The sequence below is a fragment of the Lissotriton vulgaris genome, chromosome 8 (assembly GCF_964263255.1).
Source record: "Lissotriton vulgaris chromosome 8, aLisVul1.2, whole genome shotgun sequence".
Classification (NCBI taxonomy): domain Eukaryota; kingdom Metazoa; phylum Chordata; class Amphibia; order Caudata; family Salamandridae; genus Lissotriton; species Lissotriton vulgaris.
This window is the reverse complement of record NC_141696.1, coordinates 1,263,157,563-1,263,181,462: the sequence shown is the minus strand read 5'-3', so window position 1 is coordinate 1,263,181,462 and position 23,900 is coordinate 1,263,157,563. Positions and strand designations below refer to the sequence as shown.

The 23,900-nt window shown below is 42.1% G+C and overlaps 1 protein-coding gene across 1 annotated transcript in view; it reads right to left on the bottom strand.

Moving 5' to 3' along the window:
• Nucleotides 1–23,900, bottom strand: part of ATP8A2 (ATPase phospholipid transporting 8A2) — a 2,134,099-nt gene that overhangs the window by 1,408,750 nt on the left and 701,449 nt on the right. The window contains exons 8-10 of the mRNA XM_086935178.1: nucleotides 13,336–13,405; nucleotides 10,418–10,545; nucleotides 914–1,025 (exon numbers count right to left, since the gene is read on the bottom strand). Coding sequence (XP_086791304.1) covers nucleotides 914–1,025; nucleotides 10,418–10,545; nucleotides 13,336–13,405 — 310 coding nt within the window. The remainder of the gene's footprint in view (nucleotides 1–913; nucleotides 1,026–10,417; nucleotides 10,546–13,335; nucleotides 13,406–23,900) is intronic.

The window sequence follows — 23,900 nt, the reverse complement described above, 5'->3', positions numbered from 1 at the left end:
CTCTTGGGCAACTCCAACAGTGACTATTAAAATGAAGAAAGCTCTCAAGTCTGTTTTTCTAGGTCAATGAAAAGCATGCGAGTGATGAGCAAGGTAATTAACTTCCTCATTATATTGAAGTTAACATTTGCACCTACTAATATATACAATATTTGAGGACTACCTGAAAATGACCATTTTAAGGAGCGGAGGCTTGTTGGTGGTCATATGGTCATATCGATGTCACAAGGTTCCTCTTTTTTAAATCCACATAAATTGCACTAGACACACATAGAATCCTACAAAAAATGTGTTTCCATGCCTGTAACATAGCCATCAGATGGTTATCTAGCAGACAGACAGCCAGGCAGCCCCTGTCAATATTATGGGGTGTTTGGAGATTGCTCACATACAGTTTTCACACTTATCCTAACATTTTCTGCGCCAACATAAAGTGTGTGCAGTATGTGTGAAAAACATTAATGAATATTTGTGAAGACCATCAAAACTATACCTTTGTGTGTGTTCACTGCATTCCCATTGGCCACCACTTACCCCCCCCCAGCACTGAGAACAACCATGGCCCAACCCCTAAAGGTGTACCAGCGGCGTAAAATATAGTGCTGCTATCATTTCTGTGGCCATAAACCGAAATTAGTCTATAAAGAATATGCAACTCCTGAGTATAAAGATTGGGAAATTATCACTCTAGAGCAAAATTAGTGCTGTTACAATTCTCACTAGAACCACAAAAAGCTATGTGTATGAAGCCTAACATTCATTCCTGGAAAGCAGTAGGAAACCAAAATTGCTACAGCTCTTTGCTAATAAGTAATTCCTACAACATCAATCTTTTCCCTTTTCAAATTCTCATTTTAAAACTCTATCAAACTCTATGAGGAAAGTTACTCCGGTAAAATGAACTCCAATTTACCTGCATGAGTTTTGTGTCATGGCCTGTGTACACAACAATTCCGATCACCCACTGAGTATTTCTAAGCTGAGCTCCTCTTAGCAAGATCTGGTCAGGGCCAATTGGAACTGGGCTGAAAGGAAGACAAATGCAAAAATAACCTTCACCACAGATTTAACCAAGAGTTTGGATGAAGAAATAGTTAACTTATGTATTCACAAGCACCATGAAAAGTGTGAATAAATCTTAAATTGTTGGGTTATAATTTCATCATGAAATGGATGGGGGAATGCATTCTTCAACTATGATGTATGCAAAAGCAGGGTTACAAAAGATATCTATCTAGCGGTCTTCCCTTATAAATCCATACACATACATGGAAAAAAATGTTAGTTAAGGTTGACAAGTTACTACTGCCTGCAACAAAAACAATTCAAAAGATTTGCAACTGATCACTTAAGACAGTAATCGATTGGGTAGAAATCATTTGTGAATAAGAGACAAAACAGTGTGGTGCCAAGATTGATTCTGTTGACATTAACTGAATTCGTAGTGGCCCACTTTTTTCTTGGTCTGAATATGTATTGTTTTTTAGTGAAAGTGTCTGATACTGAGGACATTATGGTAGGTTTGCTGGTCTGCTGAGGTGTTATCCTACAATATTAAAGACTTCTTGTATGTCACTGTGTAATTGTACTTTGCGGTTTTGTCCACAGGTATACACTTATGTTATAAATAACTGAGTGTGGTATTGTATGTGTGAAATAATATGTGCAGCTCCCACCCTCAGGTCATATCTTTATTCAAAGGTTGACACATTAATTGTATTCATGTATTTTTCTTGTATAACCTAAAATATGCCAGCCATAGAAAATTGTTCTTTATTGATGTGCACATTGAGGGTTATCATAGTTACAGACAGCTGTTATACATCTGTATGGAGTATTGATTGCTAGAACAATGAGCAGGGTATCGGGCATGCCAGAAATCTACATGCATATTCTCATATTGAACTTTAAATTCCACAGAGATTTTAACATATGATTTATTTATTTGTGTATTTTGTTTATCATGCAAAGCACATAATCCCTCATAGGTAGTCTCATTGAATGAGAGAGAGAGAGAGAGAGAGAGAGAGAGAGAGAGAGAGAGAGAGAGAGAGAGAGAGAGAGAGAGAGAGAGAGAGAGAGAGAGAGAGAGAGAGAGAGAGAGAGAGAGAGAGAGATATGCTAGTATTTTATTAATGTATTTTTCTTGTAGAGTGCATAATCACTCATGAGTAGTCACTAAGTGCTTGATTATGAAATAAGAAGGGATCGAAAGGTGCTAAATTTTGCCAAGCAATTTAATGAATGAAGAGTGGGGTTTGAGAAATATTAGGAATTTAAACAGGTTTCGTTCATTTCTTATGGTGGCTGGTAGGGAGTTCCTTGTGTGGGGGGCCTGAATGCCGAATGCTCTGCCTCCCCAGTTCTGTAGTTTGAATTTAGCAGAAAAGGAGTTGTTGGGTCTTTATTCTTGGGTTGTATGGTATTTCTTGAATTTGTTTGGCAGGACGGTAGAGTTGGACTCATAGTAAGCGTTATGCATTAGCATGCAGTTATGATCAGGATCCTTTTTTTCCCCATCAGCAACTGATGGAGTAACCCGCCATAAGAAGAACATGATCAATTTTGTTGAGATTGAAAATGAGCTTAATTATGGCATTTTGTATATTTTAAGACTTTTGAGTGGCAAGTTCAGGTAGGCGGGATTTCCAAAGTCAAGCCATGATGAGATAAAGGCATTGGTGGCAATAACTTTATGGGGAAAAAAAGAAATTGGATTTTTTAGGGCTCAGTTGGGAAGGTAGGATTTTGCAACTGCTGAGCTCTTTGGATTAAAAGGTAACTTTGAGACTAAATTACATCCTAGATTACGGTCAGTGTTGACCTGGATGGCCAGAGGAATTGATCCCACTTGTTGATTCTGTTAGGAATGGTGAGAATTTCGATTTTATTTAGATTATGGCTTAGGAAATTTGTTTGCATCCACGCTTAAAACATTACTAATAACTTTGCCCCACAATAGGGGCAGTTACCATGTAAGCCTGGCAAACCAATTTGGTATTATCAGCATAAAAATACGTTTTTACATTGTAGTTTTGAAGCAGGAAAGCTTTTGGTACCAAACAATAAAGGGGAACCAATAGTCACTTATGGAATACCCAGGTGAAGGAGTTTAGCTTCAGACTGAAAAGAGTCTGAATTAATGGATTCATCTAGGGCTGAGGGCAAGGTGGATATCCAGGAAAGTACTGAGCCCATCCCCACCTTATGGAAAGGGGCGACCACTCGGTCCCCCCGAACGTATGGCGGAGTGCCTCGATCCCCCCGGGAAGCCATTTTGGGGCGGGAAGCGCGTCTCGGCTGGTATGCCCGAAGCGGCGTAGCCGGGGCGCGCTTTTTCCCGCCCTAGAGTGGGCTGGCCTAGACACCGACGTAGCCAGCCCCGCCCTAGGGGCAGGCAGGGGCGGGTTTTCGCCCGCCCTGAAGACGGATAAAAAGAGACGCAAGACCAGAAGACGTCCTCTTGTTCTTGTGCTCCGAAGCTGCACCTCCTCGCTACACGTGAGCTCGGGACGGAACGAAGAGCCAATTTTGAGCGTTTTGATCTTTTTTCTTTGTCTTCTAGATACTTCCTCGGAGAGATGCCCAAGAAAGGCGCAAAGAGAATGACGACCGACCAGATGGTGCGGGCCCTTTGCAAAGAGATGTCCGACATAAAGAAACGGTTGGCGGAGCGAGACGGGGAGGAGGGTTCGGGCCCTGCGCCGGCTGGAGGGAGACCTAAGAGGCCGAGAAGGGTTCCAGCCGGTGGAGACGTCCCGGTTCCCTCTGCCCCGCTCGAGGCGCCGACCCCAGTACCGATGGAGGGGAATCCAATCCCCGTTGTCGTCACCCCGACTTCCAAGGAAGACATGCCCCCCGAGCTGGCAGCACAGCTAGCAGCATGGTTGGGGGATAGTAGTGATGGCGCCACGGCTGCCGAGGCACAGGCGCTGATAAAAGGACTTCGTGAGAAGAGAGATGCAGCTAAAGTGACTGCGCCGTTGGCGGGAATAGACAAGCCGCAAGCGGCAGATGCTGCGTCCGGTTCAGGTAAGCGGCCATTGCCGATTGCAAGGGACGAGTCAGCACCCTCTCGTAGAGAGAGATTGGGACAACATGTGCCTTTAGCTATAAAGGAAAAGATCTGGGCGGGGGAGTACGTGAATATTTTCTCCTTGCTTGTTGATCATTATGAGGTGGAGCATGTTAAAAGTCAGAAGGACCTAATGCATCCGAGTGTTTGGCGCGCAAAAATGGCCGCCTTTAAGGTAAATGAGAATATTGGCAACTGGGGCAATGCGTGGGGTATTTTTACATCAATTTTAGGGGAACGTAGGCCCGAGTTGCTTCCTGAGTTTCCCATTTATCAATCACGAATAATGGGTTACTCGACAGCGTATCAAGGTAACCATTGGTTTTGTTATGACAATCTGTTCAGGAAAGAAAAGGAACATAACAAGAGTTTGACTTGGGACTGTTATGATTCTGTAACATGGGATAAAATGAAAGAATCGGGAATGTTAAGAATGCCATTGGTTGGGAGCACTGTTGTTGATTACTCCCGCCAAAATGTGGGGACGCCCTTTCGACCAAGTACGAGCACCGACGATCAGTCGAGGCCCGCAGGCAATACAGGGAGAAAGGGTTTCTGTTTTAATTTCAACAAAGGGAAATGTACCAGGCCTCCGGGATCGTGTAAATTCAAACACGAATGTAGTACGTGTGGGTCGTCCCATCCTGAGTCATCGTGCAGAGCCAGAACGGGTGAGAATGGGGGTAAGGGAGGCGCCAAACAGGTCTAAGCTAGTCCGAGGGGCGCCTTTACCAACCCCGATTGATACCTTGGCAATGATTCCCTGGCTCAGCGAATACCCGGATCGTACTTCTGCTGGGGTGCTGCGGAACGGTTTTACACATGGTTTCCGCATCCCGGTGGGGGACTTTCAGGGTGTAGGGATGTGCAAGAATCAACTTTCCGTTTTACAACATACATCTGTAGTGCAAGAGAAAATTCAGAAAGAAGTTAGCCGGGGACGGGTCGCCGGCCCGTTTAGTGTACCCCCGGTACCGGATTTTGTTTGTTCTCCGTTAGGGGTGGTCCCCAAGAAGGACCCAGGTGAGTTTCGTTTGATCCATAATCTGTCAGCTCCACATGGTCTTTCTGTGAACGACGCAATTGATCCAGAAGTTTGTTCGGTGCGATACGCATCGTTTGATGAGGCAGTAGCCATCTTGAATCGCCTGGGGCCCGGGACGTTGATGGCGAAATCAGATATCGAGTCAGCGTTCCGGTTGCTCCCGGTACACCCAGACGATCAGCGTCTTCTGGGATTCGGGTTCCAGGGGTCATTTTACATGGATAGGTGTATGCCAATGGGATGCTCTATATCATGTGCTTATTTTGAGCAATTCAGTACTTTCCTGCAATGGGTGTTCACTAAGAAAACAGGTTTCCGAAATGTAATGCACTACCTTGACGACTTTTTGTTCCTTGGCCCCGCCGGAAATCCCGAATGTGCTCAGGCCTTAGCTGAATTCTGTGTGTTGATGGGTCATTTTGGCGTGCCATTGGCACCGGGTAAAACTATGGGTCCCACGACTTGCCTCGAGTTTTTGGGGATCGAGTTGGACTCAAGGGAGGGGTGTTTCCGTTTACCAGCTAGCAAAGTGTTGAAATTCAGGGCAGCCCTCCAAGTATGTTTAAATGTATCTAAGGTTACACTGCATCAGTTGCAACAATTAGTGGGAAAGTTGAACTTTGCCTTGAGGGTGATCCCAATGGCTCGCCCCTTTTCCCGCTCAATTGCCCAAGCGATGGTTGGCCTAAAAGAGGGTCATCATCGCACGAGGTTATCGGCCGAGGTCCGCCAGGACATGCGGATTTGGTTAGCATTTTTGGCGGACTTCAATGGCCGAGTCGTCTGGAACAAGCCAGCCGTGTCCTCCGAAGAGCTTGGGCTATGGACAGATTCAGCAGGAAGCATAGGCTTTGGTGCCATCTTCGGCACAAAATGGTCGGCACAAAGGTGGCCCCTATGGTGGCACGAGAAAGGGCTGACGAGTAATATTGCTTTCCTTGAACTATTTCCCATTCTGGTGGCCCTGAGAACCTGGCCAGAAGGGTTCAGAGATCATTCTGTCGTGTTCTGGTCCGACAATATGACCGTGGTAGAATGCATCAATAGTCAGGCAGCCCGTTGTAAATTGATTCTGAGGCTGCTCAAAGAAATTGTCTTACTGTGTATGCAACTGAACGTGATATTCAGAGCAAAACATGTCCCAGGGGTGATGAATCAGGCTGCTGATGCACTGTCTCGTTTTCACATGCAGGCTTTCTCGGGTTTCCTTCCTTCAGCGGACCCAGAGCCGGCACCCTTCCCCGAAGCTCTCTGGTCTCTCGGTGCCCCGAACTTCGTCACCTCGTGGGAGAGAGTCTAGCACCCAGGACAAGGAAGGCATATGAAGGGGCGTTTCAGGCCTATTTAGCCTTTTTGGGGGCAGAGAGAGGGGGACTTTGGGGTCAGGAAGAGTGGGTAGTACTTTTTCTGATGTCCTTACGTAGGGCTGGGAAATCGGTGGCTACGGCCCAAAGGCATCGTGCCGCCATTTCCTTTGTTGCCAGGGCCCATGGCATCCAGGACCCAACAGCGTCTTTTTCAGTACAAAAGGCGCTGCGTGGGTGGCAACGCCTAGAGGGTCGCAGAGTAGACGTAAGACGACCGATAGGTCTAGATAGGTTGTCCCAGTTACTGGCCACACTCCCTAACACATGCTCGTCTCCTTTCGAGACCTGTTTGTTCCGGACTGCATTTACGCTGGCATTTCACGGGGCTATGAGAGTTAGTGAGCTGGTTGCAAGGAACAAACAAGATGTGGCGGGGGGCTTGTGCAGGGAACATGTTCAGATCAGGGGCGATGCGATGGTTGTCTCCTTTCTCAGGTCCAAGACCGACCAAGATGGGAGGGGGGACTGTACGATCATTCGCAGGATCCCCGGGTCATCCATGTGTCCGGTACAGTGCTTAGAAGATTACCTAGCACGAAGGGTGGCATCATGGGGGGGGACATTGTTGAGGCATGCAGACGCCACCCCGCTGACGAGGTTTCAGTTTCAGCGGGTGCTTGCAATGGCCATTGCCGCAGCGGGCTTGGACCCGGGCGAATTTGGGACCCATTCCTTTCGAATAGGGGCTGCCACTGAAGCTACAGCCAGGGGTCTTAATGTAGAACAAGTGAAACGTGTGGGGCGCTGGTCCTCCAATTGTTATAAAAGGTATGTGCGATTGCACATGTTGTGAAGCTGTAATCATGTACTCACGCTTCTTGTCTTTTGTTTGTTTTCAGTTGCGCAAGCCTACGCGGCAGGGCGGACTGTGCAGTCGACCCAACACCAGGCCAGCGGTCACACATCACCGGCTGAGAGAAAGGAGGTGTGGGTCGTAGGCCACTCATACGTGAGACGGGCCGCAGACGTATTCAAAGCAGGTGACATGATTCACGTACCTGGGGAATACGGGTACAGAGTGTCCTTCTACGGAAGAGGCGGTCTCTGTATTGACCAGTTTCAAGCATTCTTTGAGGGTTTGTTAGAGCGGATGAGGTCACCGCCGTCCATAGTCATAGTGCATTTGGGGGGCAATGATTTGGTCACCACCGGTAGACGACTTCTCCTGGAGGCTATGCTTTCCACGGTAAGTTGGTTAGCAAGGAGAGTTCCGGGGTGCATAATTGCGTGGTCTCATATGATCCCACGAAAAGTGTGGCGGGGGGCTATCTCGATCCCTGCTTTGAATCATTCCGTTAGAAAATTGAATAACAAAGTGAGTAGGTTGTTCCGTTCCAAGACATTGCATTCGATCTCGCATAGTTGTATTAATGATGACAGTATGTATTTGGGGGATGGTGTGCATTTGTCGAGGGTTGGGAATGAGTTACTCATAGGAGACTTCCTAGCTTGGTTAAAATCGTTAAAACATGACCTTTAGGTAGGAGTTTTGTGGGGGGTCCGGATAGCCGGTCAACTATCCGGACCTGTGGCGGTAAGGTCATGATCGGTGAGCACTAATTGGTAGATCCCTATGAGTGGGCGTCACCCAACACGGATGGGAGCGCTCGGGAGAGGTGGCCATTGGCCCCTCAATGGGGAGGCGGTCCCGTCTAAGGGCGGGTCGCCGGAAGTAAAGGAAAGGCGGTCAAGGCCCCTTCCTTTGTAGGAGGGGTTACAGCCCCCTCCTGGGGAATTTCCCGGGGCCAGTGTCATCTGCGACGGCAGATGCGGTAAGTTGTGTGGGGTGGGGGGAGGTCCACGATACCTTCTAGATACCACACACAAGTCTTCGAACGACCTTTAAATGGCGTCGAGTCTTAAGTGCCCCCGTCAAGTCAAGGGAAATTGTTAGTAGTTGCACTTGAGGTAAGCCTCTGTGCTGTCGCCCCTCCCAAGTGGGAGGGGTAAGTCTGGTTAGGGATCTTGACACCGGTTATGACCTTGCCGTTGGCCCTTAAACGTTAGGATGTACAATTTCAGTGTTTCTAGAGAATGTTTTTTGTAGGATGCTAGTTCGGCTAGGAGAACCTCTGTATTAGAGAATATGTTAAGGTTAGCCAAACATCGCAATGTGATAATGAAATTGTACATAACATGAAACGTTTAATGTTTTAATTTTTTGTTTTAATAAATACGGCCGGGATGGTTACTCCATCCCACATCCAAAAACTTTAAGAACTGTTTCCGGTTTTCCTCCTTTTGGGGATTGTGTTGAGAGGGGGTGGCGGGTATCTCAGCCATATTGCAAAAGTGGTGAGCTGCACCAAAAGTACACTGTGGTCAAGGGTGTTGAGGGTGGCAGGGAGGTCCAAATAAATCAGTGCTCCATCAATATCTTCATCAATGTCTTTGTCAGCCATAGTTCGTAGGTCATCAATAACCAAAGTTGTCAATAATTCCATGCCTCTGTTACGACTAAATCCTGCTTGTAGATCTTGTAAACAGTCCTAGTTTTCTGAAAATGTTTGTAGTTGAACAGTAACTACTTTTTCAATCAGCTTTAAGATAAAAAGTAAAAAGGAGATAGTGTCTGACATGCAGTACAACATGGATTATTTGATTAAGGAAGTTCTACAATAGCATGCTTGAATTGATCAGGAAAAAAGCTCTTTGAGATGGATATATTTATTATTTCTGTCAGACAAGAAGATATTTGGCAATGATTTTCTTTCCAAATAGGAATTGATCTACAAGTGTCCTGTAAGGTCTACAATGTTTCAGAAGAGTGATGCATACTTCTGTTGTAATGGAGTTAAATATCTTAATGGACTTAAATGATGTGGGAAGAAGGAGAGGTTTGGAGGAACACATACAGAGATCTAGGCTCAACATTGGATCAACTGAGTTAGTTCGGTCTATGCTGCTGTCAAATTCTTCTCTAATTATCCAAATTCTGTCTGTGAATGAACAATTACCCAGGCCCTATGAATATAGGATCTTATTGATTATACCCAGTGGTGGGGGGGTTGTGCTAAGGAAGGGGCAGTAGGGGGATAGAAGTTGTTTGAGAAAATTCCTTTGAAGAGCTATTTGCAAAAAGAATCTTTATTTGAGCAGAACTTTCACATGTCTAGTCTGATAAGGTAGCAATACTTAAAGATTTATTGCCAATAACATGATTTATCTAAACATTGCAGGGTTTTCACCAGTATCTTTATAAATTGCTTATCTGTGTTTTTTTTTTACTTATAATGCCAGAGTGAACCATTTTCTGGCAGCATGGCTAGAGATCAGTTATTTTAGCTTGAAGCGGGAAGATTTGATCTACAGTGGAGGTGATCCGATTACAGATCTGATTGATAATTTCGAGGGGTTAGACTTTTTCTAGTGAAAAGGGAAGGTTAAGTAGAATGTAGAGAATAATGCCACTAATGTGCAGATATTATTGTTCAACCACTATCTCAAAATGAATTCAGTTTGGCCGGTCTGGCAGATTTAGGCAAGTGGTAATATGTGAATAGGTTTTCTTTAAATTGTCAAACCAAATAATTCCTTTGGAAGTTTAAATGGTCAGAAGTGGAGAAAATAAGGGACAATTGGTGTTCTGCTTTCTGGGTATGGTCCGATACATGTTGAGCACAGCCTAGACGGTCTATAGCTGGCATGAGAGAGAGACATAAGGAGTCAGACTTAGATTTGAAAATACTTTAAAGTCACCAAGGATTAAAAGGTTGAGGAAGCAGGTTTTGACTTGAAAGATGTTTTCTTCTAACCATATAAATAAGGTATGAATAAAGGAAGGCAGGATGCAAATACCTGCACGCACTGGTTAGGTCTACACAGAATAGGACGCCCCCTGTTTCTATTAATAGATGACACCACCTGGTTTAATCTATTTTTTCAGTGTTTAGTCTGTATATACATGCATTTTTAAAAACACATCCATGCCTGTTCATTTCTAAGATTAGGTTTCCTGTAAAATCATATAGGTGACGGTTTGGGCCTTCACATTCAATCCTCCCAATCAGTTTCATCAAATCTTCAGTGGACTGCAAAGTAGATGTAACTGGCAAACCCTGTAGAAGTAAAACAAACAGATGCAGGTAAGAGAAGAATCTTTGAACTAAAAAACGAACTAAGAAATGTTAGCTTCTTCCACCCTTTACTTACCAGGGATAGAGGAATTTATTTTTTAACAACAATATTAGGGGCCTAATTTACAAAGATAATTAGAAATGTAACAATGAGTGGTATATTGGTGAGGTTTACAACTAGTTACCTGGCTAACGATATTTACAACTTCAAACAACAGGAGAGTCAGGGTGGAAACGATCACTCTTTTACCCCTAAAATCAAGTATCAATTAACAACTAAAGAGTGATAAATATATAAACTATCTTCAAATGGGTTTTGAGAGAATACCCAAAGGTTAAAAGAACAGGACAGAGTGAAAGAAAAACAAAAGTTGTTCTGTAAAAGAACCCTCACTTCATCATTGGGTTCCCACTGGAAGGACCGAATGTTCTCCCAGTGTGCTACTACGCCTGTTTACAGCGGAGCTGGTTCTTTTGTGAGTTGGTTCAGTGAAAAAACAAAAAGTGATTAATGTGTGTAAGAATTAAAAAATGCGTAGTTGTAACTGTCAATCACTTTATTAATAGTCCAACCAGCATTGGTTAAAAAGGTGAAATTAGGACCTGTAAATAGGTTTTATTAAATTGAAAGCCTTATGTCCTCTAAAAAAACGGTCAACATGTTTCTGCTTTATGAGCCATCGTCACTCAGCATTCGTCAGGACCTTCAAGTAGACCCTCCGGCAGGGTTTTTCTTCACGCCAAACAACTTTTTTGATGGCGGCTCCCCGCTAGCAACCTATCTTCTGCACTTCATTCGGGCCACAGAGGTGCAGAAGATAGGTTGCTAGCAGAGCAGGGAGCCGCCATCAAAAAAGTTGTTTGGCGTGAAGAAAACCCGACGTGTTTGCCCAAGAAATGCGAAAGACTAAAGCATTGTATAACGGGCCTCAGTAAATACTGAGAGTGCCTCCACGGGTAAAATCTGTGAGTAAAATCACTACAGTTTGGTTTATTTTTAACACTTATATCCTCACGGTTGGGTGCACCTTAGCGCGTGCATACCGCCGGAGGGTCTACTTGAAGGTCCTGACGAATGCTGAGTGACGATGGCTCATAAAGCAGAAACATGTTGACCGTTTTTTTTGAGGACATAAGATTTTCAATTTAATAAAACCTATTTACAGGTCCTAATTTCACCTTTTTAACCAATGCTGGTTGGACTATTAATAAAGTAATTGACAGTTACAACTACGCATTTTTTAATTCTTACACACATTAATCACTTTTTGTTTTTTCATTGAACCAACTCACAATAGAACCAGCTCTGCTGTAAACAGGCGTAGTAGCACACTGGGAGGACATTCGGTCCTTCCAGTGGGAACCCAATGATGAAGCATGTCACCACTAGGTGGCGAGTGAGGGTTCTTTTACAGAACAACTTTTGTTTTTCCTTCACTCTGTCCTGTTCTTCTAACGATATTTACATGCACATAGAGGCGTTACTTTCAAGTTTCATAATTTATGTACATTTGATATTCACATACATTTCTGTAAAACACCAACATTTACTAACCCTACATGTATGTAGTTTCTGCATTGCCAAGATCCTAATGTATTTTGTCAGGAAAACAGTGACATTTTATTTTAAGTTCATAATTTCCTGAGAAATATTCTTCTGTGAAATGACTTCCAATTTCCTTTTTACAGTGAGTTGCAGTATCAAAATGAGGCAGATGAGATTATAGTACAACCTATAATGGAAAAGGAGGCACCTTGTGTGCTTCAGAATGAAGCATAATGATTTTCAGGAACAGAAAGTATCACATATAAATTGGGAATCAGTAGAGACCCAGACTTTAGACTCACCAAGTGTACTTTTAATAGATGAAAGATAAAATTAAAAACACTGGGTTTTTCTTGAATAAAATCAAAACCTAAAACCTTTTGCGACTCTGAATACTTCAAATACACAAACAAAATGTAAAATGAATAGAAGTCTCCATTCACCTGAGATTTAATTATACAGGGGGATTTTGTAAAATGAAGTGCAAACTTATAGGGCAAAAGGTGCATTTTTAGACAGAGCGGTACATCGCATTTCGATGATGCTGTAGCAGTAAAAACTAATGCCACTAGAGGGGGAGATGCAGTTTAGTAAGATGATGGTTTTTTAACCCAGTGTCAAATCCTGGCTTTCTCATCTCCCCAAAAATGTGCAATACAGAACAAATCACTTAATTTCCCGGTCGTAAAAATCGAAGTAAATGAATATAGGTTGTTGTGAATATAGCTGGCTTGTGCAATTCAAATGTGTGAAACCCACTTCATACACATGATCTTGCATCTTGTCAGAGCCAAAGCTCTTTAGTCCACTAGATATGTGCATGCAATATAAATAGTAAGATTGCTTTGGTGACGTTTACTTCTGCTGTATTTTTCTGCATGGAAAATAGGGCACTGTACATACTCAATTGGATAGCTGTACTATTTTCCTTGTCTACAACGATGGATTCAACCACTACTGTGCTTGATAGGCCTAACTCTTTGACCATCTTCAAGATTCTAAATATTGGTTGATAAAACTGCATTATGATATTATTACATTCACTAGAAACTCTCAAAAATATTTATACTAAATATGTACTGCCTGATTTATGACCAATCACAGAATGTCAGCAGTATCTGACTTGTGTTATCAGAAGCATCAAATAATTACATAATGGACACTTTCTTTGGGTAAATGAGAAATTATGCAACATATTGAAAAAGCAACGGGAAGCATGTATTTACCTGTCGAATTTTAAGATTTGTTTCTCCATCAAGGTTAGATGTTTCAATATAGCACATTGCCTGCGGCTCACTGTGAATGGTACAGAAAAGGCTTTATTAAACATCAGTTTCTGAATTTCGACTCCAGCAATCACACAGAGTATACGCAAATCAGAGTACATAATTTTGAAGAAGCCAATTAGCAGTAGAAACTAAAACCCATTTATTAAAAAAAAAAATCAATTATTAGGACGCATTACCACAGCCTGCAAATTGCTTGTCATTATTTTGTACACATATGCAATAGACATTAGAAGTGTAAAAGTAATGCAATACTAGTATTGTTGGTGTATTGCTGTGCCGACAATATGTACGTATCTTACAGGTGTGTGGAAGCTTATGCTCATATTAAAAATATGGTACCTAATTTAGGTTGGCTTTGGTTGACAAAACTAAGCCACATTAAGCTGCAGCATTTAAATGACTGCTTTTATATTTGTGTGTTCAAAACCTCCACATTCATGTTTCCATTCTGTTTGACAAAATAATTTTAATTCAGCTGCAACAAAATTATGTTCCACTAGCTTTCCCGGAAAAGGTTGGTCTAATGTTGTAACAGTGCAAGGTCACTTAGCTGAGCCTCCCCTAACATGTTGATGTTATTTGTGTGTAATAGCGGTTCCTTGTTTATTCTCTTGTGTTTTGCATTAATAATAAATTAAGTGCACTGTTAGTCAATGGCAGTATGTGTAATTTTAAAATGATGATGTGATTGGCGCTGTGCGAGAACATTTCAGTGCAACACACTTGTGCAATGTAATGTTATGAGAATTGTGTCCTTTCCCTGTCTAAAACATTACAAAAGACATACAATTTGGCAAAAAGCCAGATCATGTGCTTGGACTTTGAATGGGACAGACCTTATGTCAGTCTGCTTGATAAGGCTAGCTACCTACTTATAATCATTTTGCTTATGATATGATTATGCTAATTCCTTTGAGTGATTAACAAATAATTTGCTCTCTGTAATGATTACTGACTAAACTAACAGAACTGGGAATAGCGTCTCAAGACTTTTCTTTATGTTATTGGCTGAATATATAATCCCAAGATTGCTCCCTTTCCCGCTACTTGACCGCCATAAAATTAGATGTGTTTGAGTGTTAACATCTGTGCACTATAATTTGTGGGCACTGCAATACGATAGGAAAAGATGTTTAAGTTTATACAGTACTAGTATATGGATGTAGAAATGTGTGAGTACATTGTAGCTTATGTGACACGTGTTGTAGTAGTGTATTATTGTTCTTGTATGAAAGAGGCTGTTCAATAGTGTGCTGAGAATGTGTAGTCTAACAAATTTGTGGAGTGAAAAGAAGGGGAAGAAGAGATATCTGTGCATCTGGTTGTACCTACCATGCCGTTGGGTGATTTCGGGTAGGGCCAAAACGGTCACACATATTCAAGGAGGATGAAGGGACTCAACGCTCATTTAAGCATGCACAAACTCAATTTAAATGTGCCCAGTACAAGAAATACTGTCTGGGATAAATTAAATATTCCAAATGGCTGAGATAGCCCAAGAGCTGGATCTCACCAATGTTCGTTCACAATTGAAGCAGATTTAGCGATGGGGCCCAAAGCCAATTTAAGCAAGTTGAGAAGAAGGAAAGTGGACTGGAATTAATAAGTCACAAATATCCACAAGGTCTGAGGTAACTCAAGAGGAGGAATACACCAAGGGGCAGTCACACCAATTTGAGCAGATTCATGGATGGAACTCAAAGCCTATTTAAACAGGCCCAAAGTCAATTCAAAAGAGAAAGCGGTCTCAAATTAATGAGTCAACTATGCCCAAGGGCTGAGTTAACATGGCAGAAAGATCCTGCACAAAGGGTCAATCATAATAACTAACGTGGAATAGAGGATGGGAGTCAGAGCCTATGTAAACATGCCCAAAGCCAATATAAACATGACCAATACAGAAATAAGCAGCCTAGAATTAATAATCCCCATGGCATGAGACAACATGAGCATCGGTTCCCGCCAAGCTCTGTTTACAATACCAAAATGACTCGAGGAAGGGATTAAAAGCTCATTGCATTGGTTAATTGAGAATATCACGATGGCAAACATATTGATCACATGCATAAGTGGTTCTGAGTCCCCACAGGTTAAAAGCCAATCTGTATGAGCTCCATGCAGGCAAAACTCCCTAGCATTAATTAATCAACTACCTCCCTGGTCTAGATAATAGCTAATCAATAACCTACAAACTCCTCCCATCCAGGTACAATACCTCTGGCTATCACTAGATCTAGATAAACAAATAGAGGAGTACCATCATGGGAAGGTCAAAAAATTAGATTCCTAATGTGGTGATAGATAGACAAAAGGAAGAAATGTATCCTTTTGTAAAAAAAACCCTCACTCACCAACCTAGTGGTGACATGCTTCATCATCGGGGTCCACCCTAGTGGCCTAACGTCACTAGGGTGTGCTACGACACCTGAGTTACAGTGGAGCAGGTTATGAATGTAAGTGTAGAAAAAATGTTAAAAATTGTCCTGGTTTAACTTGATGGGTGAATACATTTTATTGACAAGTAACTGGACAATGTTAAAATAGTGGGGCGAGATACTGTGAGGGTATATTAAGGCCAAGAGTATCTCTTATATGTGTGTTGGTCTACATGTTTCAACTGTTATTGGGATATACCAGGTTTTCATCATGACCGGTTAGTCAGGGAACTGGACGGTCTGTGCCCCCTAAAAGGCACACCCTATCCTCGTTCTGTGTGACCCAAAATAGCAGAAATTCGCTATATGGCGTAAAAGAAGACTCTGGCCGCAATGGGTGAGTCCAAAACAATGAAAAAGACCTGTGGGAAAGAAGAAATAAAACAGACATCAGTCGAACGTGAACTGTGTTACATGCCTGTTACGTACTGCAGTGTCGTGTCTTTCACATCTTCAGGCTTACTACCACTCTCATTAGAAAAAATACTGTGAATTTGTTAGGTGAAATTATCACCTTGTGACATGACCCGCTGTGGGCTTGTTGTCAGGGTGATGCACGCATACATATCAAGAGGTGCGTGCTGAGCGGCAGTGTGATTGTTGCCGTTTTATTTATATTTATGCAGGCTTACGTCCTGATCATATTATTTAATCCCGTCTTATTTGTGGAAAGTCTATAAATCCATCTTTGTTCCTTTACAAAAAGCCGGTTTTGCAAGTTTGGGCCTGGTTGTACCTGCTCAATGATTGTCCACCTCATGTCATTTGGAGTATGATTTGCTGTCAGAAAGTGTTCTGTGAGTTTGGTGATATTCTTTTTGCAACGTATTGTGCTCCTGTGTTCACTCATTCGTTGTTTCACTTTTCGCGTTGTCATGCCTATGTAAGGTTTTCCGCTTCTACCTAGATCTGGAGGCTCAGTCTTATCTGCCCATAACCCGAATACTCGTGACAGTCAACGAGTCGCCTCTAAATCGATTTGGTTTAAATTACTTTAGATCTTGACACGATCGCCTATGTGAAACAGACCATACCAACTCTCATTCTAACTTTCTATGACCAAACCGATCCCAGCTGGGACCATCACTGTCTGCCTACAATCCGCAACCCCCCCCCCCCGTTTTTGGCAATTAAGAGCCTCCGTAGAATAGAGACGCTCACGTGTTGCTGTAGCAACCACCACGTGACCTACGGGAGCCCCCGCCCAACCCGGAAGCCTAGCTGCTACTTAGTCTCACACGAGACAGAGTGGCTTCGTATCAGGGCAGCGGAGGACAAGTATAGGTAACCGGCATTTCCACCACGGAGTAACTGTAAGTAGAAATGCTTTCCTTTACAGGAACAGAGACTGAAAACCACCCATTTTCTTTCACCGCACAACGCGGCGGTCCCTGAAAGAATACTCGCCATTTAACAACTCTACCCATGTTTTTACAGAAATCTGTTGAGTAGTGGGGATACCGCCTCCCACCCTCCGATGATATAAGACTCCAGAATAGTAGTAAGCTGAGCACCTACAACCATTATATGTCTGTATTGGTCTATGTTATCTGTCAAGTAAGTCCGAGTGTGTTGAGTGTATAGCCACAGATAAATTACGCACTTTTAATCCTGATTCGCGACCACCATAAATGAATGGCGAGATTGTGATACCACAACACCTAAATAATATGATCAGGACGTAAGCCTGCATAAATATAAATAAAACGGCAACAATCACGCTGCCGCTCAGCACGCACCTCTTGATATGTATGCGTGCATCACCCTGACAACAAGCCCACAGCGGGTCATGTCACAAGGTGATAATTTCACCTAACAAAGTCACAGTATTTTTTCTAATGAGAGTGGTAGTAAGCCTGAAGATGTGAAAGACACGACACTGCACTACGTAACAGGCACGTAACACAGTTCACGTTCGACTGATGTCTGTTTTATTTCTTCTTTCCCACAGGTCTTTTTCATTGTTTTGGACTCACCCATTGCGGCCAGAGTCTTCTTTTACGCCATATAGCGAATTTTTGCTATTTTGGGTCACAGAGAACGAGGATAGGGTGTGCCTTTTAGGGGGCACAGACCGTCCAGTTCCCTGACTAACCGGTCCTGATGAAAACCTGGTATATCCCAATAACGGTTGAAACATGTAGACCAACACACATATAAGAGATACTCTTGGCCTTAATATACCCTCACAGTATCTCGCCCCACTATTTTAACATTGTCCAGTTACTTGTCAATAAAATGTATTCACCCATCAAGTTAAACCAGGACAATTTTTAAAAAAAATTCTGCACTTACATTCACAACCTTCTCCACTGTAACTCAGGTGTCGTAGCACACCCTAGTGACGTTAGGCCACTAGGGTGGACCCCGATGATGGAGCATGTCACCACTAGGTTGGTGAGTGAGGGTTTTTTTACAAAAGGATAAATTCCTTCCTTTTGTCTATCTATCACCACATTAGGAATCTCATTTTTTTTACCTTCCCATGATGGTACTCCTCTATTTGTTTATCTAGTTATTCCACAGGGGAACAGGAGTACTCTCCGTTCACTTCCAATGAACACGATCCCTTGCTCTCTCCCTTGTTAGCATATATCACTAGATCTAGTCATGTCTAAAAGAAACATAGCGCACATGTGGGGTGCACAATATACACCAGCAGTGGCAGATTGGGAGAACTACAAGGACTGGTGCATGCTGGAGAAAAAAACAATATACTTGGGTAGAGGTTGCCAAAGCAAATGAAAACAAAATTTGGTCCTCATGGCGATCAATTTGTGGGATGGGGAGAGGAATGCCTGGGTGGACTCAGAACTACCATCGTAATATTCTCAATTAACCAACACTTTGTTGATTTCTGCTTTACATATGCCTCATGGTCTGATCAAATGATAGAAGACCCCTTCATGGTCCAGTGTTTATGCTGCACTGCCTTTTTGTGTTTTACCGTCCTATAAAATTCAATAAAAATATTCTTGTGTGAATAACCTACACACTCTAAGATTAAAGTTAAGTTGCTAGACTTCCTTCAGGTATGACAAGCAAAGAGCACACACTGGACCTGTATTTACCTTCCGCCCTTTCAGTCAAGAAAAGGCCTACCATGCTTTCTTGCTGGCAGCAGTCTAGCAGATGAAAAGCGGCCCGCCAGCCCCTGCTCTGTGCAAGTAGGAAAGAGTGTAGGCATTTGCCCTGATTTACCATAAGAATAAATCTACACACTAAATATACATGCATAAAACAAACTTCGGTACCCTGCTAGCCTGCATGTGTGAAGTTACAATCTAGAGTAAAGACAGCTGGCTGAAGGTAAAATCTATAAAGATGGAAAGTATGCCTGGTAACTCTGGAAGTCAATGCAATAGCCTTACTACAAATTAATGACATTGAAAAATAGATTCTCATCCAAGAAGAGGCGTCTGCAAAAACAGTGATCAATGTAAAGACTTCTCTGGCACACTCTACCTTTATTGATTTTCAAAGTCAGACACTTTGAGTACTTTCCAAAGCAAGCTAGTCCAAAGTATGGCTGGCAAGCCAACATGCAGCCTACTGAATTATGCGCCTCTGTATGTCTGTTTTGTAATTGATGTTTCTTGAATGATCACATTTTCGATTGAAACTTCATTGTTACTTTCTTCTTTCATGGAAGAGTGAGCAATATTTCTTCTGTGTTGTCAAATGTCCAGAAAGGATTCTAACCCCCAGATTCATCATGCTCCTCTTTTGCGAGTCCTTAATAGCGAATATTAAGGAATCGCTATTAAAGACTCGCAAAACAGGATGCATGTGGAAATCGCAAAATTTATAGCGATTTCTACTGCTTCCTTATTTCCGATTCGCTAATTGCAAATAAGGATTGACTCCCCATTCATTCCTATAGGAATGAATGGGGAGTCATCATTAGCGAATCGCAAATAAGGATGCGATTTCAAGGGTGCCAGGGTGTCCAAAGGACACCCTGTAGCACCCCTGAAATGATGATTTACACTGGTGTTGCGCACACACATGTCCAAAGGACATGTGTGTGTGTAACATCCAACTTAGAAAAATGCACCAAAGTGCATTTTTCTAAGTATTCACTATTTACCACGAAGTCAGACTTCGCTGTAAATAGCGGCCAAAAATTGCGAATTCGCAATTCTAAAATGGTTCATGAATTGCATTTAAGGAATCTCAAATAGAGATTCCTTAAATGCAATTCCTCGCAATTAAGCGATTTCAAATTTTGCGATTTTTGCATTTGGGATGCTGAATCCCAAATGCAAAAAAAGCACTCGCAAAGGGCCAGATTCGTAGAATCTGGCACTTTGCGAGCCGATTTTTGCTTCATGAATCTGCCTGATAGAAATGAGCCGAAGGGTAGGGATGTTAGTGTTACGGTTCACAAGCCACACAGGTGTTTTTTCTACTAGATATTAAAAGCAGTGGAATATAAATCACAAGCAGACTCATTGCGCTTGCAGCAGAAGAGCCATACATGTTGTAAGAGTTCAAATGGAAAAGCTGTTCTTTTCAGATGACTACACTGCAACAAATAATTGATCTCGCAATCCAATATGGCGTCAACTTCTTTTCAGATGATGTCATTTCCTGCTAGGCAACTAAAGAGGCTTTGATCAGAGAAGGCACACATTTCCCTATTTTTATTCAAATTAATCGCATTTCTTACCATGATTTTTGCTGCCATTTTGGGCAGCAGGATTTTTGTTGGATTTCTTGTCTGGAAGATGATTTATGAAGGGCTCTATCTCAGCTCTGATTGTGGGGAGGTTGTGGGTTTGTTTTTCATGGGTATGGGGAGAACATCACTGCATCTGATGAGTCTTGTCTCCAAATTTAACAAAAAGTTGCACTACTGCAACATACTCCTTTACACATAAAATACAGGCAGACTACCAGACGTGCATATCATATTTGTTTTACATTGTTCCTCAAGGCAAACTTACTAAAGATGCTCGATGGAATGATTCAAACACTTGTGTACCAGTGTTAGATGTGACAATAGTTTACCTGCATCAATAGACCCATAAACAAGGACACTCCTGGTTGTGCTTCCTTAATATGTAACTCAAAGAGATTAGAAATGGTAGTACAATAAATGCAATGTGTGAGCTAGACTTCGTCATTTGTGGTAAGGGATATGTGACATTATGCTATGTTATTTGTAACATGCACATCCTGGTGCGGAACAAAGTTATTGCCTGAAACTAAGCTAGCTAGAACAGTCGGGTTTAAAGATTATTCCTAAATTTTGAGAGCGATCCAGTGGAATGACTAAAGTGACGAAGCTTACCGCAAGCCAGATGCAATGATGCAAGTAAGTGAGATGCAGAGATAAACTGCCTAGAAGGAACACAGACGTGTGTGAGACTGCTAAGGCAGGAAGGACCAAAGTTGCGAAGTTCTCTGTAGGTATGAGTAAGAAGCTTTCAGAGTGCAAGCTTATGGACAGGCAGCCAATGAAGACTGTGGTACGAGAAGGACGATGGAGAACAAGCCTGGCTGCTGTGTTCTAGACCACTTGAAGTTTTATGATAAGGCATGCCAAAATGCCAACATAGAGTGCATTTCCTTAGTTCAATTGAATGGTAATGAGTGCTCGGGTCACCATATTCAGTGCATTCAGTGGCAGCCATTTAATCTTCTGAGCATTGTGAGAGTGGTATAGCCGCAGGCAGAGACAGCAGTGACCTAATGTCTGCCTGTTGCTTTAGCACTCCTACAACACTCAGAAAACCATCTCTGATGAGACCAGACATTCTGAGATGTTCCTTGAAGCCCTGTGGTTGAGAAAAACATCCATGCTTGCCCCCTCCCCCCACTTAAAACGTTTGGATACCTCTCTTTTCAAGCATCTAAATGTGTTTCTGTAATAATAAATACCAACATACAACCATAACAACTTCATGGATAGATTTTCTGAGCAGTTAATTAAAATGTTTTTGTCTATTTCAGTTTTTGTCTCCAGCAATGGTAAGTGCTCTTAAAGTCAACCCAGATATTCATTGATCCGGTCACACAAACCATCAACTGAACTGTAGTTGTGAACTAGTCATTCCCCTAAATTCTGCTCTTCACGACTCAAGTGGAATAACCAAACACACTTTTGAAGGTTTCTTCTTAAAGGCCAAACAAACAAAGCATTATCGCAGGAAGAGCCTGTATTTCAAATAGGTTTCCAATTGCCTCGAGCCCTCCATTCTCACACAGTTTTCTAGTACTTAATTTCCTAAGAATGTAATACACAAGATACAGAAATGTATAATGCATCATTTCTAGCTTTGGGTACAGTGACATTAGATCGCATCTGTCTACCAACTGCTTATTTGAAAATTGTCAGCTTAGTTCTTGGCATAATTATTCAGTGATACCAGTGCTTTCATACTTCCAAACTGTCAGTGATAATTTAGACAGTGTTCATACTATTCTGCATACTCCCAAAAATATATTGCACAGTCCTGGATTTCTCCTATGAAAAATGTATATCAGGTGAATCTCTTGAAGCATTATACTCTTTGAACCGGCCCTACTCAAACGTATCTGGAATTGGCTATTTCAATCCTAATTCTGTTTTTTAAGTATTGTATATTATTTCACAGTACATTGCATCCAACATAGGTTTTCTCTTAAATTATTGAGCATGTTTTTCTTCAGAAAGGCATATCATGGCATCTAACAAGGCTTTTCAGATCTTCTGAATTAAAGGTCAAAACGTGCTACTTCCTGATGTAGATCTAAGCTTTGACCACCAAGTTTATCTACCTACTCTGGAGCACATCATTCAACTGCCCTGATTTTGGAATGTGCCATCCAACCACTAAAATGCCACTTGTTTTAATGGCTGCATTGTGATGAGTGTTTGCCAAACACCATCATAACTTGGTTATTTTACACTGATCCCAATATTACTTCACCAAAAAGTGGTTCTATTGTGCGTAGCTCAAACCTTCAACACTAACACATTGCTTATTTTGAGAAATATACATGGATTATTACTATCTATAAGGCATTTTAATTTAAAGGCATATCCAGAAGGTGCTACAACAGTATGTTTACTCGTGGGTTTATATGTTACGGTATACATGAGCTTCTTCCAAGAAGACCAAACCACTCTATTCTACCAACTTTCTCATTGTTCTTCTAGTAGCATATACCATGTTCAAAGTACCAGTAGAACTATTCAGCTATAAGGATCAGATCACTCATTCTTCTCTTCAAACTAAAGACATTTGGATTCCTGGTGTTCTTACACTAGTCTTGTATAGCTCACTCTCACCCAATGGTTAGTTTTATCTATGGGAATTAATATTATATTGTCTTGTACTGATATCCAATCAAAACAATTAAATGCAACCATTTTAACTCCTTGATGGGTATATCCTCCAGAATGTATGCAATTGCCTTTCATTCCTTCCACTGCACCAAACTCAGTCACTGTGAACAGAATCTCAAATGGTGCGCCAGGGGGTAATGGAGGACATGGAGGGGTAGGTACTGTCGAGCATGGAAGATTGGCTGTGAAGAATGGAAAAAAGTGCTTAAATGAAGAACTAATGTATTGAGCCAGAAAATGCACCCCATAAACAGAATAATACTTGAGAGCTATGGTGGCACCATGTTCATGTTGCTAGAGTTTAACCATGTGATAAATGAGAAGTGTAATTGGGAAACGCCTGCTAGATGCGACACGTAATTACCAGGTGCTTGCTTCTAATTCACAATATACCAAGATGTATGACCTGGCCTGTCTGCCCCAGATTAAATTAAAAAATAAGAGTTTATTTTAAAAAATTCAAATAAACATGGAATCTCAAATGACCAGTGGTGGTTAGACACTACTATGAAGGAGAAAGCAACCACTCATAAACCATTTTAAGATAGAATCTGCAGTGAACCGCATCTCTTCCAGACGAATGAACCTTCCAAATCGGTGTTTATCTCACATCATCATGGAGAGTTTCAGTAAACGGCCCTTGACCACACCTCAGCCCCTCTATTTTAGGAATCACCGTTCTGCCTCCCAGACACAGACACATCCTTATTCAGCCTCTTCAGCAGCTGGCT